This window comes from Sciurus vulgaris (assembly GCF_902686455.1).
Source record: "Sciurus vulgaris genome assembly, chromosome: 1".
Classification (NCBI taxonomy): domain Eukaryota; kingdom Metazoa; phylum Chordata; class Mammalia; order Rodentia; family Sciuridae; genus Sciurus; species Sciurus vulgaris.
The window spans coordinates 148249754-148267817 of record NC_136461.1 but is presented as its reverse complement, the minus strand read 5'-3'; the positions used below and the strand labels follow the sequence as shown (position 1 = coordinate 148267817).

The 18064-nt window shown below is 38.0% G+C and overlaps 1 protein-coding gene and 1 long non-coding RNA gene across 12 annotated transcripts in view; one reads left to right on the top strand and one right to left on the bottom strand.

The window, feature by feature from the left end:
* LOC306645324 overlaps window positions 1-16840 on the bottom strand; it is a 29233-nt gene extending 12393 nt beyond the window's left edge. The window contains exon 1 of the long non-coding RNA XR_013759602.1: window positions 16694-16840. This is a non-coding gene — a long non-coding RNA (uncharacterized lncRNA). The remainder of the gene's footprint in view (window positions 1-16693) is intronic.
* EYA1 (EYA transcriptional coactivator and phosphatase 1) overlaps window positions 1-18064 on the top strand; it is a 314781-nt gene that overhangs the window by 180099 nt on the left and 116618 nt on the right. For 8 of the 11 annotated variants that reach the window (XM_079111714.1, XM_079111721.1, XM_079111718.1 and 5 more), the window contains 3 exons: window positions 6328-6405; window positions 17167-17236; window positions 17554-17699. In XM_079111714.1, the coding sequence (XP_078967840.1) occupies window positions 6342-6405; window positions 17167-17236; window positions 17554-17699 (280 nt within the window). In that variant the 5' untranslated portion in view covers window positions 6328-6341. The remainder of the gene's footprint in view (window positions 1-6327; window positions 6406-17166; window positions 17237-17553; window positions 17700-18064) is intronic. The other 3 variants (XM_079111722.1, XM_079111719.1, XM_079111717.1) reach the window with 1 other exon arrangement.

Sequence of the window (18064 nt, the reverse complement as noted above, 5' to 3'; positions counted from 1 at the left end):
ATGCTTATCCATCCAGAACAGCAGCTGAAGGGTGAAAAGTGAAAGATTGCTCATCCTGGGATCAGAGTTTGCAAAAAAGGATGTTGGGGAAAATGAGAAAATGGCATTCTCTAGTGGGGCTAGACATCACTGGTTATGGATTCCAGTCTAGGCAAGTGAGACTAGTGAAGCCAGAGTCAAGAATGGAGAGGACTTTGGAAAGATGGGATATTCTAATGAATGATGAGAGCCTTTCTGGTGAAAGTAAGCCAACTAGGGAAGTGAAAGGTGGAATTTCTTGAAGGTACTGCAGTAGTAGGCAGTGGTACAGCTAAGTCATTTAATAACCAAAATTGAATGAAGGTAAGTCTCAGAGATGAAGGAATCATAAGGAGTCTAGAGGGATGTGAACTGAGGTTTTGAAGTCCTTGAGCATTATAGTAAGAAACAAAATTGAGAGGAAGCCCGAGTTTGTGTCAAGCAAACTCATAAAAGCCGTGAGAAGAGCTTGGATAAGGCTAGGGAGGATCTGCTGGTTACGTCGGCCAGTGCCTTTCCTGTGCTGGATATATTCTTTGGAACACAGCTGACTCTCAGTCCAGAAGACAGGGCTTCCCTTTGGGGATCAACTTGCTTTAACTGCTTTCTTAATTTATTGTGAAAAATATATCTAATGGGCCAAATTGCTTGTCTCCTCTGATTGGCCTGTCATCTCCTTGAAGATTTATTTACATGACTGTAATATTCAAAGTACAACCAGAAGTTGCCTGATGGATATGAAATCATGATAGAATGGGTTAATTGGATGATCTTGATTGTGGTGTCACAAAGCTGCAATGATAAGTCTTCACTTAAATTTATGGTAAAGAAAGACAGGTTTCTCATTTTCAGGGGCCAGCTTACCCTAAGTGGCTAAAAAGAGATGGCACATCTTTTCCTGAAATTCTTGATCTCAATTCCTTTGTATACTATCTTCCTCTTCCTTCAGAAAGAGTGTACATTGGCTATACTCATCAAGGTACCAGTTTTCTTAATGCAATCACAGTTCAGTCCTGCCTTCTTGAATTATTATTTTAGCTATCCCAAGGTTAATCTTAGAAAAGTCACTTCACTTTATATTCTTCTCTTTTACTTTTCAAAGGATAAGTTTAACTTTAATGTGATACTTATGACGCATTTTAACCCAATTAATTGTATCTTAAGAATTGCTTTCAGGGGTAGGGATGTAGCTCCATAGTAGAGTGCTTACCCGGAATGTGTTTTAAAAAAAAAAAAAAAAAAAGAAAGAAATTCATTGATTTTTTTTTTTTTTTTTTTTTTTTTCAAAATTAAAGAATCAAAGAGATGCTATGATAATAGAATGACTGACTATAAAAACATGGGCTCTGGACCTAGTCCAGTTCTAAGTGATTTATAATTATCTTTTAAATTTATTTTTATTGTAAACAAATGGGATACATGTTGTTTCTGTTTGTACATGAAGTAAAGGCATACCATTTGTGTAATCATACATTTACATAGGGTAAAGGTGTTGATTCATTCTGTTATTGTTTTCCCTTCCCCCCCACTCCTCCCACCCTTCTTTTCCCTCTATACTTGCCTCCATTCTTGCCCCCCTCCCACCCCCATTATGTATCATCATCCGCTTATCAGCGAGATCATTCATCCTTTGGTTTTTTGAGATTGGCTTATCTCACTTAGCATGATATTCTCCAATTTCATTCATTTACCTGCAAATGCCATAATTTTATTATTCTTTATAGCTGAGTAATATTCCATTGTATATATATATATACCACAGTTTCTTTATCCATTCATCAATTGAAGGACATCTAGGTTGGTTCCACGATTTGGGTATTGTGAATTGAGCAGCTGTAAACATTGATGTGGCTTTATCTCTGTAGTATGCTGATTTTAAGTCCTTTGGGTATAAGCCAAGGAGTGGGATAGCTGGGTCAAATGGTGGTTCCATTCCAAGTTTTCTAAGGAATCTCCACACTGCTTTCCAGAGTGGCTGTATAATTATCTTTTTATGGGTGCATTTATAATTATAATACAATTCATTGTGACATTCATACATGCACATAACAATTTGATTAACCTCATTCCCTAGTACCTCCCTTTAACCTCCTTTCTTCTTTCCCCTTTACCCCTTTTTCTATTCTACTGATCTCCCTTCAATTTTTTTGAATTAGTGCATTATAATTAATTATAGCTCACAGTGAGATTCTTTGTGGTATATTTGTACATGCACATAGCATATTTTGGTCTATTCTCTTCCCCAGTATCTTTTCTCCTCTTCTCCCTCGCTCTCAAACCCCTTTCTCTCTTCAACTGGTTTCCCTTACATTTTCATTTATCTTTTCAAAATTCTCTCATGAATATATTATAATCCATATAATCCCCACTAACAGGTGAGGAAGCTGAGGAGCACGGAAAATTAGTAACTTATTCCAGATTCATACCATTGGTGGCAAAGCTAGCTTGACGTTCAGTTGATAATTCCAAAGCCAGTATTATTCAATACTTTATTCAATATTACTACCTGGTATTACTCTCCAGCAGAAAAGCTCTTTATTCAATATTACTACCTGGTATTACTCTCCAGCAGAAAAGAGAAAGGTATCCAACCCAACAGAAGTAGAACACTACTACAACTGCTGGTGTTAATGGTGGTAATGAATATAAATTCAGCTCTAACTTTATTCCAGGCACCTTACACAGGTTTTTAGGAGTTCTTATTGTGTATTCATGTAATATAGATAAAAGACTTAACTTTGCACACACAATAATTAAAGTCAAAGAATCAAACATGTTTTAGAAAGTCTTAGAACATGTAATTTCATCCTCTGACTCTAACCCCAGAGCTTGAAGGTATTGATTGATGGGTGGAACTCTGGATGGGTGCTCCTCTGGAGAGGTACCCTGTGCAGCTCAAGCCTTAAGGACATGGCAGAGTAAAGGAGTCAGGGGGAGTAGGGATTAAAGAGGAGGAATTTCTGAATTTTTTTTAAAGGATGAATGTGAGTAGGACCTTAAATAGATCAGATGTAATATTGGAAATGTGAGGTGGTGGAAAAACAGACACACCTGAGTGTGGGCAAACAAGAACAACAACAACAACAAAATCAGTCTATTTTCTAATAGACTGGATATTATATAACAAAAAAGTATTGGGGAGGTAATACTGGTTATTTAGAGGAGAACATGTCACGCATAGATTTTGGTTTTCCAACAGCTTAGATGGCATAGCTGTTCCAAGTTCTTACAGTACCTTAAATATCTAAACTTTAAAAACTTCAGGATGTGATGTTTTAAGTTCAAAGTCTTGAAGAGGTGTCATCTCCAGCCTATTGGTAAATGTGTTCACACTAGTGGGGATGAAATGGGTAACATTTTGGTTGCTAGATTATTTTTGTCTTATAACTCTCTAAATAGATATATGGTTAGCAACAATAAAGCCAGACTACTCTCTGTTCTTTTTGGCTTTCACTTGGATACTATTTTACATCACAATAAATCAGTAGTCTTTTTAGCATCAGGTCCCTGGCAATCAAAGTATTCAATTACAGGACCTGATAAAATCGTGAATATCCTGGGAGTTACTTTAAGTACATCCTCTCCTCTTCAACAGCCAACCTTTTTAAAAATTGAATTCATTAGGAGTCTTTATTCCTCAGTGTAAAGATGGCTATATTTGAACAAAGGCAATAAGCAATGAACTTGGAACTTAAAAGAAAACTATCATCTTCCCTTCCTTTCTGTTCTTTTTGCCTAGTTTTAATGGATTTCAAGTATAACTGAATGTGCCTCTTGGGAGTGAAAGTTACATTTGATTAAGCTAATGACATGGAGAAGAGCTGGTACAGATTTTAGGGGTACAGGAATAGGATTAATGTTGTTATAGGAAAGTTTTGACAAAGCAATTGTGTAGTCCAAGCTACAGAACCATAGACCTTAGGTTTTGCAGATTTAGAAAGTAATTTGGAGTAACACCCTACACAGCAATTCCCTCTGCCTCTTTTCCTGACACTTGGAAATGAAACTTTTGCTTGAGCTCTTCCAGCAAGTTTACTACACTGGGAGCTCTGAGAATCTTGGAGGGCAGGCAGGGACTATGGAGGGGGTTTCATTTTCCACTCTACCACAGTGTATGGCACTATGCCCCAGCAGCCTTGCTCTGTTGTACAGTGGTTCTAACAATGGGAAGTGCCATTGATTACCAGTCTTCAAGCTTGCTTTGTGGGCCTTGGAGTAAAAACATCCAAAATTAAAATTTGTTTTTGTCTCTTCCTCTGTGGCTTGGGCAATTTTCTACCCCCTCTGGTTTCAATTTTTGCATGAAAAACAAGAAAACAGGGAGTTTATGAGTGAACTCTGAGACCTACTTACAGAATTGTCTTGAAGAATTAATGTCTATAAAGATTCTGACACATAGTAGGTACTTTACATGACCTGCTTCCATCCCACTTAATTCTAATCTTTTGCTAAGCTTATGGTATTTGATTCTGAGTTCAGAATCCCAGTGGTGATCTGTCTAGCAAAGAGTGAAATAGAACTACTGTTTTTATGTGTACGAGCATTATATATGTTCTTTTTACGGGGGTAAGGTGTGATGTGGGCATCTGGGGAGGACTCTTTAAAACTGCACTAGTAGTGGAATACTGGAGTTCCTAAAGCCCTGGCAGTATAGTAGTTCTGAAGAACAAGATCATTAGGTTGCTGGTGGCAAGGAGAGAGAAGGGAAATACAGTCTTGTGTCAGAATTTGTTAGCATCAATTAAGACTTCTAACCCAAAACAACTGGCAGAAAAGTGAGAACTTGAGTTACAACTTCAGTTTCACTGTTGTGTGGTCTACATGAAAACAATGAGGCCCTGTGATTTCCATTAGTCTGGCTTTATTTCCCCCAACCTTGTTTAGAACCTATCTAAATAATTATTTTTTTGAAAACGACTATCTGATACATCTACTTATAATGCTTATTTTAGGACTACTTACTATACATTGGTAAAATACTTGGCAGACCTAGGAGTTAAATGAATTTGTCTTCTACTTGGTATTTCCTAGAGATTGGCCATGTTGAAAGAAGGAAGAGCTATGTTTTGTCATCTTCTCTGCTTTTAGAATATGTTCACTCTGTGAGCAAATTCTCTCTGGTTATTCCCTTGTTGGAGTTTTCAATTCAGGAAACACATCAAGGACTTTTAGATTGTCTTTAAAAATTACTGTACCCTTTCTGAAAACCCGTTAATGGCGAACAAGTAACTTCCACAAAGTAGGCTAGGCAAGTTCCAATGATAGCCTTTCATCAGAAGTTTCCAGGGAAAACAGTAATTCTAGCTCTTCTTTTGAAAACTAGGGAGGAAAAAGCCAGATGTTCTGAGGTGGTCTGGCTCATCTGTTTAGTAGAGTACAATAATTCTATTAATCTATCAGGGGAGTGGATTACTTTGGAGACTCTATAGCATAAATTTCCTTCTCCACCAAAAGGAACTTTATCAAAGATCATTTGTATATATTTATCCCACAAACTATTTCCTCTCATTCTATTTCAAAATGGAAAACTTCATTTCTTCTTCATCCTGTGTTGTTTCTGGTACTAACTTTACATAAAATTGTAATGAATTGGCAGTTTTATAACTTGGTGATGATAATCCACTTAATTGAGAGCAGTCTTTGCTAGATAACTGAGAAAGCATCTCATAAAGCATGTGTGATACCAGTATGGTATGTATGTACACACTTACTCTGGAGCATCTTGAAAGCCTTCTGGTGTTTAGACAGCCACTTATTTTCCACTGCTTCAAATCATTTTGTTTTATCTTTTTGACTGACCAGATAATAGAGATTTTTCTATAATGCCAGGAAATATTTCACATCATGTTTCATATATTTTGAAAGATGTTATTTATTAATAAGTTATTTAGTAAATATATAAGGGAACAATGAGCTTACTTGTAAAGTGCTGCTTTTAAAAGGTAACTTGTAATAATAGATTGCTTTATAAAAAAATTTTTAGTTGTAGATGGACACAATACCTTATTTTATTTATTTTTATGTGGTGCTGAGGAGCAAACCCAGTACCTCACACATGCTAGGCAAGCACTCTTCCATTAAGCCACGACCCCGCCCCATAGATTGCTTTCTTATGGAGAAAAAAACATGAATTTTTTAAGAATATTGTTATTAATATTAATAAGAATGTTTTTATTAAGAATATTATTCTGATTTATATTCAAATGGGAAAAGATTAAATTTAAACTGAATTTCTTATTATTTGGATGCTGTACCATGCCTTTATAAACAACTATTAATTGGATATATGATGTATGTTTATTTTTGTAGTTAAAACAGAGCCAATGAGCAGCAGCGAAATAGCTTCAACAACAGCAGACGGGTCTTTAGACAATTTCTCAGGTTCAGGTAAGGAATAAATATTAGATTTTCACCCTAATACTAAATATAATTTTTCTAAAGTATTTGTATATCTGTCTGTGTACACACACACATACACACACACACATAGATATACATATAAAATATAACTGCTCAGAATCACATATGAGCAAACTTGGGTACTTTTATTCAGTGTGATGAAGTGTTTCTTCCTTTATCTCTCATTTGTGTCCTTTGGGTAGGCAGAATTTGACTTATACTTCCTGATAGATTTGCCAACCATTCTCTTAAATAATTCTCATATAAACTACATAAGTTAAACAGACACTGTCAAACAGTATTAAATTCTTAAATCATTTTTTATCTCTTTCACATTAATAAAATCTGTCTCCACTAGGAAATGCCCAATTTACATCTATCATAACAAAATTGCTGACAAGAAGGTAATGGTGGTAATGAAGTAACTGAGAAACTGTTTGCCCAGTTACCCAGCTTAGACTATTTCATTTAAATAAAATTCTTTATATCAAAAATATTTTTAAAGTTTTTAACCCTTCTCATATTATCTGCTGTATTTATAAGGCCTCTCAATCAGAAAAGGCTGTACTTTCATAAATTTTGACTGCACTTCAATCAACATGTCTTGGTGCAACACACAATGTATCAATATTGGCACCTTGTGTATGTACTCCTAATCTGTAAGGTTCAAATGTAAAAATTTTTCCTCCAACATTTTCAATTACAGATTGTGGAAGAAAAAATAAATAAATTTGTGACTGATTTAATCAAGCTCTTAGGGTCATGCAAAGGGGATTATATGTAGATAAAAAATAAATGCATACTTCGACACTAATGATATCAGGTAGAAGCTATAAAAAATAATGAAGCATAATGTTATATCCATTTGTTCTTTTGGAAAGCATTTTCTGGAATTTGACTTATGCTAGGCATTATGCTCGGTGCTCTTATGAATGTGCAGATATATGGAAATGGTCTTAGTTCAGGGGATGATTGAGTGAACAAATGACCAAACCTTCACAGAGTTGTTTGGTAATGCCAGAGGGAAAACTGGGAAGCCCTAAGAACGCCCAGGAAGGGACCCAATGGGAGACCAGGCTGGGACGGGCTAGTCAGGGAAGGGGTCCTAAATAGATGGCTGTGCTCTATTTAAAAAAATGAGTAGAAAAAATGCACATGTAGAGCTAGAAATGGGAATGTTGGACAGATGGGCCACTCCATGGGTGGGGGCCACATACATACATGCTACTTGGGACAACTATCGGATCAGCATTCTTAGTGTGTATGGTATAAGCAGTGAGGATGTGCTGCAGAGGGAGGTTAGAGTCTGAAGAAGCTTGTGTGCCCTGCATGGAGTTTGTTTTATCCTAAATGCAATGGGAGGCATCACAGAAAGAGGTTTCATGCTCATGATTATAATCTAGAATCATGACTGTTGGGCAGGATGGTTTGGGGGGTGCTGAACTAGAGAGACCAATTGGAGGATTATTTGTATTAATTTTGGCAAGAAATATGGAAGATGGCACACGTGCTGTCAATAAGTATGGGGAGGAGGGATTCAATATATTTATGAAGTGGGATTTATAGTCATTAGTGATGAGCAAACATGGGAGGTGAGCGTGGCAGAGAGAGAGGAGCTAGGGAATAGGTGAATGATTGACAAAGAAAGATGGATGGTGGCCTCAGTTTGAGGTATGTTGGATGAGAGGTGTCATATACCTGGAGATGTCAAGTATTTTAGGGATTGGAGCTCAGGAAAGATTTGAAAAGGGAATGTTGAAACTACACTGGAGGTTAAAGTTAGTGGGCAATAATAGAGTTCAGAAAGAACCAGGGAAAACACACATACACACTCATATATGAAAGAGTTGGGCAGAGGATCAAATGGAAAAAGGAGTAATTAGAGAAGGAGAGAGAGAGCATTGAACCATAAGGGAAGAATGTCAAGGAAGCACTGTCTACATGACGCAGCTTTTTTTTTTAATGACATGAAAAAGGTTAACTATTTAAAGTGAAAAAGCAGGCTACATAAGAATAATATATTCAGGATAATTACAGTTTAGTTTCAGAAAACAAGCATTTATGTGTTCAGATGTGTGTCTCTGTGTATGGGCACAAAAATTAACATTGACACTCTGGATGGAAGAATAAAATTTAAATTTAATTCTTTCTGATTTTGTTTTTTTAATCCCAAGGTGTGTTTTTTGTTTGTTTGTTTTTCTCTTTTACAATGCATATATATAACATTTATGTATTTGAAAAGTAACAAATTTAAGTATAAAATAAACATGTACTACAAAGAGATAACTAAGGTTTTTGAAGATTTATATGGATAATAGTATTGTGTCAGTGGTTTTCATAACTGCATTTATTGTAAAGATATTCCTTGTTTAAAAAAAATGAAAACTGAAATATTTATGAGGAAAGGGACATCATATGGGTAACTCTCCATATATATGTATAAATATTCACACATAATACATATTTTTGTGCCTGGGAAACTCCCACAAAATGTGAGATTTACATGTGTTCACATACATACAGTGCATTGAGTATACAGCTAATGTAATGACAGAGAATTTGGATGAAGGATACCTGGGAAGTTTTCATACTGTTCTTGTAACTTCTCTGCAAGTCTCAGATTAGGGCAAAGTAAAAACAAGTAAGAAACACCAGTGGATGTAGCCTTTGGCAGTTTTAGTGGGCAGAAGGGCTTTACTTTCCCTTTTCTCAACTCGATTGCACATCCTGTTTCACACATCCCATTTCTGTGTGCCCAACATAGTTCCTAGTGCATAAAGGGTGCTCACCAAGTTTCTGAGTGGGTAGGTGATTGGGTGAAAAGGTGAGGAAGAGAAAAAGATCTTTCAAGTGCACAGTGGTAGAAGGAGGAGAAGAGAAGTGAGTTTGGGTAGAGAAAGGGGTGACATTGAGAAGGTCAAGGAGGCTTTATGCTGCTAACACAGAGTTTTTAGGTAATGGATGAAGAAAAGCCCTGATGGGACAGCAATAGCTTCAGCCTCAAACAGAGATGGGTCAGCTTAGGAAAGGAATACCTCTTCCACTGCAGCACTGCAGAAGATGAAGTGGAAGGTAATGCAGAAGTATTTGAAGTGGGGGGAGGCAATGAGGTGAGAGAGCTCCTGTCTGAGACCTCTTAAAGCCTACAGATCCCATCACCATCTGGCCTTAGTGACTCTATCTTACACCCCACTTCCCTTGCTTACTGGCATCATCTGATACTCTGGATCTGCTCCTTAACACACGACCTGGGCACTGGCAGTCCCTTCCCCATGAACCTGTCCCACTCCCTCACTGCCTTCAAATCTGTGCCCTGATCTGTTGTCACCGAGGCCCACCCTGAGTACCCTACTCAGTGTTACACAACTGTGCTCACTACTTCTGGTCTAATAGGCTGAACCCTCCAACCCCCTTCCTCTTGCCAATGACTTTACAATTTATTTACAGATTAAATTTGTTATTGGACTCTCAGCCCCACCAAAGTTTGTGAAGGCAGAGATTTTATCTTGCTTTTTTCACCTCTGTATCCCTAATACTCAAAATCGTACCTAGCACATATTAGGCATTTATATTTGCTTGATGATTTCACAGAGGGATGAACCAGTGGTGGTAATAGGGTTGTGATTTTGAAGCATCAGAGGAGATTGGAGTAGTGCTGTGTGGAATGGGGAAGCATGAGGCTGCTTAGAAACCTAGAAGGCAATTGACAGTAGAACCAAAGATCCAAACAAAGCTGGAACGACTGAACATGGAGCTTCTATGAACTGGTTTTCCCTACAAGAGCTCAGAAGCCCAGCTAAAAAGACAAATTGGTTTAACCCAGGGTTGAGACTTGCCAGGATGGGTATGGGAGAAAGCAGAGGAGAATTGAGAGTGTCTGTAAAAGAACAGTTTAAAATAATTATTCATGTATCCAAGATAGGTAGAAGATAAGGGTTAATAACTTGAGAGGCATTAAGGATGTTGGGGTCCTGCATCTCTTGATGAGGTTGGGGAACACACAGAATGAGAATAAAAGAATGAGAATTCTGAAACAGGAGAGGTCGTTCTGAATCTCAAAATTCAGTGAAGCATCGGACACATACTTCTGTAGTTAGTTCTCCATACACCCCTTCCTTAGCCTTCTTCCCACTTTTCAAATTACTTTTTAGCATCTGTCTTCCCGCTAAGCTATGAGAATAAAGATTCCGTGTGGATGTCTTATCCACCCTTAACATGGTATTGAGCATCATAGAAGATGCTCAGTAAATATTTGCTAAGCAGATGAATGAATTGACCAATGTGCTTATTATGGCTTGAGACCATGGGATGAAGATAAAAAAGGGTCTGGAGGTAATATGAGCTTAATGTCTGAAATAGGAGGCTGGAGTGAAGACCTAGAAAGACTAAGAAAAGTCTTGGATGTATAACCCACGGTGATGCTGGGGCTCATCAGGAGATGCAGCCAGATACTAAAGGTCTAAAAGGTGAATCATTTACACAAGTGTGAAAGAGTTCTCGTGAACCTCAGAGAAAGAGTGGTTTTGCAGGAGAACAGGAAACCAATGCTTTGAAGAAGCAATGAAGATATGTTTTCCAGGGTCTTTGTGATATCTGGAAACTGAGATAAAGTGCAGCTTCCACTTGCAAAAAGATATGCAGGAGAAGCAAGGACTTTGGAAGACAGCTTAGAGGGAGGTGGAGGGATAGTTTGGAGAAGAGGCAAAACCTAGAAAGGGTCTTGCTTCCACAGACTCATTCTCTGTGTTGAACACAGTGGAGAGAATCAGGCAGGGAGTTGGTCAGGGCATAGCACCAGGGAGGTGGATATTCTTATATAGTCTTTTGCATTTTTTTCTCCCTTCTTCCCTCCCTCCTTCCTTTTCTCCTGATGAGAAAAGATTAAAAAATCAAGGAATGTTAGAGTGGCTGTGAACAGAGCTTTGAATTTATAAAAGAAAGAAATCTCCAAACCTGTGACTCCAAGCTAATCTTTACTTCTGTTGTGACCGTTCCTACTTCCTTGTTCATGATAGTTTAAAAATATGTGTGCCCTTAAAAATACCCATCCCAACTACTCTTGGTGTCTTTAGAAAGTACATAATGAGAAAAAGGAGAAACGGAGACCCTCTGATTTTGGGGATAGTAGCCCACCTCTTGCTTCTAAGGAATCCCAGCACTAAGGAGGCCTCGAGGGTTCATGTGCCCCAAGGAGTCCCTCAGGTGTCCTGGTGTGGAGACACTGGTTGGTTTTCCAGGGATGTGGCTGAATTAAAAATTACAAGGCTGTTTATCATGTTTTTAAAGCATAATGAGGTTTTGCTCCCTTATTCTTTATCCACAAAAAAGCAATATTGTCATGATTTAAATTTTTAGAATTACAGGGATTGAAAATAATGTGTGTAATATCTTTGCATGTCACTTCTGCCATTCCCCAAAGTCTAAATGTGTTATTAGGTGAATAAAATGCTAGTTGGTGATGTTGTTCATACAAAGTTGATGTCCAGTGATATTTGAAAATGGGAATAGAAAAAAGAACGCTTCTGGAAAAGAAAAAAAAATGAATGATAAATACAGTTGTAAAATTTTTAATAGGTGGTAAGAAGACAGAACTTTGTGGGTGCTGATCAATAATTGAGCAATTATTTTTTGAACACCTATTCTATATCAGGCAGTGTTCAATTCAGAAGGAATATGGCAGTGAGATGGGGGACAAGTCCCAGCCTTCATGGAGCTTTCATTCTTATGGGAGAGAGAGATAATATGTAGATGAGTGGTGAGTTTTATGTACCTAAGTAGGTCTGTGAAAGGTGTTATGAAGAAAATGAGAGCTCTACGTAATGAGGAGGTGGGGTATGAAAAATGGTAGAATGAGACATCATTACCCTATGTGCACGTATGATTACACCAATGGTGTGAATCTACATCATGCACAACCATAGAAATGAAATGATGTACCCCATTTGTGTACAAAGAATCAAAATGCAGACTGTAAAAATTAAAAAAAAATTAAAAAAGAAAATGAGTACTGATCAAAGAATACAGTGGAAGGATGGATGGAGAACTCTGAGGAGTCCTCTAAGGAGCAGCCTCAGAGCAGAGATTTGGGTGAAGCAAAGGGAAGAAGTTTGGGTAGAGGAGTCGAAGGTAAGGTGGTTGTAACTTGATCTAATTCCTGTTTTGAAGGGATCACTGTTCATTGCATGGAAAAGGCATTATAGGGTGAAGGGTGGAAAAGATGGGGTGGAAGCAGGGAGACAAGCATTTCCCCAGCCTAGAAAATGATGTCTGTGTTAGCTCATGTCTTCCTAGAAGAGCCACTAGAGGCAGGATTAAATGTGCCAGGATTTTGTTAGGGGAAAGAAGTGAAGGAAAAAGGGAAGAAAGGAAGGTTAGGTTAATTGGCAGTCTCATGACATTTGAGCAAGGCCATCAGCAGAGTAGCAGGTCTTCCAGGAAGAGGCCTGCTTTCCTATGCCCAAGGCATCATTGTTGACCAGGAGAAGCCCATCCAGCTGAGGCCTTCCTGAATTTATATGGATGGATTTCAGAGCTTGGCATCTGGGCCGTTGGTCAGTTACACGCCCTGCAGCAGGAGACATGAAAGGTGCATTCTCTGTTTGCCACAGTGTTGGGGATTGGAACAGGTGGTAGATGAAGCAAAGTGAGAAGTTGTCAGATTTGGGGTATTTTTTGAAGAGAGAACTGATGGGACTTAATGATGAAAGGGTGTGTGAATGTAAGGGAAAGAGAGGAATCAAAACCTACTTTTAGACTTTTGACCTGCTTGTCTGACTACGGGATGTTGACCTTGATGAGATGGCATCCTGGGGAATAAGGGAACTGAAGACGTGCCAGTTTTGAGATTTCAGTGGTTCTTCCAAGTGGATTCTTGAACTTGTAATTATTATTCACTTTCACTTCTCCTCACCCCACAACAAGATTTGAGAAACTTTGTTTGGGGTAGGAGAAAGAGTGGAATAATTGGAAACAAATTTACTGACACAGGTAGGGAGACATTTGTTGTTCATATGTTCCCAAGGCTTTGCAGCAAATGCAGCTTGAAGTTTACTAATGGTAACGTGACTGTATTATTTACCTTGATAGATGATCTGGAGACATTCCCTTTGCTGTAGGTTATTCTGGTCTTAGGAAATTAAAATTAATTAGAATTCCTGGATTATTGTTTAAAAAATTAAAGAAGTTTTAAGACATTTTAGAGGAAAATACTCAAGATTAATATGGTAGATTTTTGCCTACAGCCCACAGAACTTTCAGGGGTTTAGACTTGGAGAAATCCTCAAAGATATGATTTCTTATATAGTGACTGAAATATTTAATAATTTTAGGTGCACTTAATTAGGCAAGTTTCAGCAAGATTATATTCTTCATGTTTGCTCTATAAGGAATAGTATTTAATTTATATTACTAAGAGCTGGATTAGGTTTATTATGTATGTTTATAAATAGCCTAAAATAATCAAACCCTTAAGTCATGATTTTACAAATCTACTGTGTTCATGACCTAAATCTCATATTCTTATTACACAAATATTTGATTACATACCATGTAACTAGGCCCTATCAGGTACAGAGGAATCAGGTGAGTAAGAAGCCCCCAGCCCTAGAAGCTCATGGTTAGCAGAACTAACATCTATACACTAAATACACTAACTGTAATACAATATGGTGAGTGCTACATTGCCAGTATTTGCAACATTCCAAGAAAGTACAGAGAAGGAAGATATCATTCCAAAGGGCAAGTGACATTTTCTTCTCCATGGTGGAGTGTTTGTTGGCAGAGGAAAGAAGAATGTTTCAGGACAGAAGGGTCTATGAAGAACAATCAAGATAGATATAAGAATGCAAGACATGCATGGAAGTTCTAAAGCCCAGGGAGGTTGCAGAATACCAAACCCAGGAGGTAGTTGAAGCTCGACTCTTTTTGCACACTCTTGCAGGCATTTGGAATTCATCTTAAAGATAATGTGTTTGAAAGATTGTGAACTGGAGAATAGATGTGAAGAGGAGGAAGGATCTCCGTGGTAGCAGTAGTGAGGGGTGGATGGTGATGGGTGGCCATCCCTGATTGAAACACAGGGAAGGTAGACACGTGGCCACTGCATAGTCCAGGAGAGACATGACAACCTGAGCTAGGACTGGAGTCCTAGAGCAGGGATGGCATGTGCAGGAAGTAGATGGGTCAGCAAGCTATTTTTGGATTTAGGATGGGCAAATGAATGGCAAGTCATGAAATGGAGGAGGTGAGATGATTTTGAGGTTTCTAGTTTATATGTATGGGGTCAGGGGATAGAAGATTTAGGTGGAAAGAGATAGAAGAACCTGGGTTCAAACACGACCTATCCCATTTATTTGCTTATATGTGTGACTTCTATCAGCCCTGAGTTCCTATATGAAATAGGAGTAAATAAGACTGTTTGTAAGCATTTTGCTGAACTGATGAAGATGTTGTCCATTAGGTAGACTTAAAATATAGAAGGAAGGGCAAATTTGGGGGCAAAGGTAGTGGGAATCTGAGAAAATTAGCATTTATTGGCACAAATCTTGTATTAATCATTTTCCATCAATTATCTTAGTCTTCACAATAATCATAGGAGGTACAGGTAGCATTAGAGCCATTATTTTGTAAGAGGGTAAACAAGGCTTAGAGGGAATAACCTAAGACCTTATATAAGTTAGGCTTTGAATCTGAGCTGAAATTAAATTCTCATTCTAGAACATGTGCTTAATTACAATAATCCGCAGCCTCTCAAATCTCTTTTCTCATTTATACACACATACTATGCATATGCCATAAATCCCAGCTTCATAGAACTTCTCTTACTCTGTTAATACACCTGATTATCTTCTAACATTTTTTAAAATTGTCGGGTACATCCCGTTGAGTTTGTGAACATTTCTTAAGTCGTGGCCCACAATTTGAAAGACACATAGGTGTAGAGCTAGAAGAGAAAGGTTTTTCTTGGCTTCCACCATGGGGTGGCATTGCATTGATTGATTTTTGAGCAATTGTTTTAACTCTGATTGCCCAGAGAAGATATTACTTGTTCAGCAACTCGTTGAATAAATCCACTTTGCCCTTGGCCCCTTTTCAGGCTTAGGAGGAGGGAAAGGAGCTGCAGTCAGATACCTGGGCAAGTGGTAGTCCTTGTAGTCCAAGTGTTCTCTCACTAATCCCTCCCTTTTACAAACAGCAGTATTTCACTAATCCTCCTACAGCTACTTGTGTGTCAGCCTTCCCACAGAGCAACTTGTCTTTGCATGTTTGCTCTGCAGAATCTTGTATGGTGCCTGGAACTGAGTAGTGATTCAGTATGTGCCAGAAGAGACCAAAGATGGGGGAGGACACCAGCTGGATTGTCCTGCCATCTCTGCTGTATAGACTCACTCTGTTCTCTGCCAAGCTGACAGCCAGATGGTGGAGGTCTGGCAGTTGGCAAGAGTAAGACTGATCTAGATCTGTCCTATTGTCCCTGGGTTAGGCCTTGTTTGTTTTGCTTGGGAGGGATTATTTATAGATACCGAGATTCTAGTCCAACTCTACTACTGTCCTCCTAAACACAAGCTGGAAAATTAAATGTGGGCCATAAATGCACTGATGTTGGCAAAATGAAAAATACGTAAAACTAAGTGCATGGAACCTTCTAAAAGAGTTTCACTGTAGAATACGTTTAATAAATAAGAGACTCCGAAGACAGTGACTATTAGTGGAAGAAGAAATAAACATATGTATTATAATAATTGCACTGAATATCTGTCTTAGCCAGGTAAAAATTAGAGAGTTTTTGGGGGGGAAGTATGTATACACACATAAATGTAAATATGTGGGCATGGTTTCATATATAGACCCATACACATAACAGTAAATATATAGATTGTTCTTACTTACAACAAGAAGGGCTGGGAATTTCTAATTTAAGGGCTTGTGCTAGTTAAAATGGATTTTTGCTTCTGTAGTTCAGAACGAGTATGAAAACATTTAAAGGTTCAGTGCACTTTGGAAATACATTGAATCAAGTAAATCTGATTAAAAGAAATTAGGTTCTGCTCAAATGCTTAAATACCTCTTTAAGGAAAGAAAAAGAAAAAAAAAAGTTTTTTGCTTGAACATTGAAGTTGAACACATATATCTAAAAGGCAAAGAAACACCGGATCAGCACAAGAAAATACAGGCTTAGCCTGCAACTTGAGAAATTTAAAATAGAGGAATGCATTTTTACTAAAAAACATTGCTAAATCAATGCAGGCAAATGAAGATCTATCCTATTTCTACTCACCTGAGAGAAGATTATACCACATTTCTTGGTAATACAGGCTCAGGTTTGTGTGTTCCCATTGAGCACAGACAATAGACCTTTTGCTTTCCTGCCCAACCCCGCAATTCAACTTGGTACCTCCCCTTCCAGTGTGTTCTTCCAGAGAGTAACCAGGACTTTGTGTACCATTAAAGTATTGCCCCTGTGAGAACCATCACAGTGTGCTGATGGGTATTTGAGACTGTGACTATGTTTTCTAAGAGTTCAGTTAAAATTAGTGACTTAACATCAGTTCTTATGGCTTCCTTTGTGTATTTAATTTTCTGTTAGATCTAACCATGTGAAATTGCCATTTTTGCAGGTCACAGGGGTCCACTATCTGAAATTTCATGTGGCAAAGCCATAGTTCAAAATATATCAATGTTTTCTATGTGTCTTTTTTTTTTTTCTTTTCTGCTTTTTTCTTGGATTATTGTGTATTTTTTCCCCCTCAGCAATCGGGAGCAGCAGCTTCAGCCCAAGACCAACTCACCAGTTCTCTCCACCACAAATTTATCCTTCCAAGTAAGATGTATTTTCTCTTAATAAATAATTTTCTGAGTAGACTTTTATTTCATTGCAAGTCATGTCTGTGCCCATGTTACATCTTAATTGAAATGAAAGTGTGTTTCAAGGAAGCTTAAATATATTTATGCAAATTTATTTCTGAGCATCACCTATTAGAGACACTGGAGGTTTTCAGTGCTTAGTCTATTATATTTGAAATGGTTCTTTAAGATACATGCTTTAACTGGAATTTGTGATGTGGTTGTTAATTGGTTACTTTGCATGTTTCCATCTAATGCATGGGCTTTCTATTTTCTGTCATTTCTGACAAATAGCAGACCATACCCACATATTCTCCCTACCCCTTCCTCACAAACTATGGCTGCATATGGGCAAACACAGTTTACCACAGGAATGCAGCAAGCTACAGCCTACGCCACCTACCCACAGCCAGGACAGCCCTACGGAATTTCCTCCTATGGTGAGTAGTCCTGCCATTGTTGTCATGGTGGTTTCTAGTGGGCATTCTTTTGTTTTCGAGAGATATGTAAAGATTTGTCAGTCATGGGCCACTTTAGAAAGTGTTGTCCCTTTTGGTGTCTCAGTTCTTAATACAGTGGTTTCTAGTGAGCATGGTGAGAACTAGTGACTTCTTATCTTGAGGTCAGAGGTGTTGAACAGATTGTGTGGCTCAATATAGGCCCTCTTGCTTGCCTTTTCCTGCCCTGATATCTCAGCTCTGAATTTGCCATCTGAGCCCTTGGCTCTGGAATCCAAAGTATTTTTGAGCATATTTGTGATAAAACTTCTGAGAATGAAGTCTTTTGGAGTAAAGATCCATTTCCT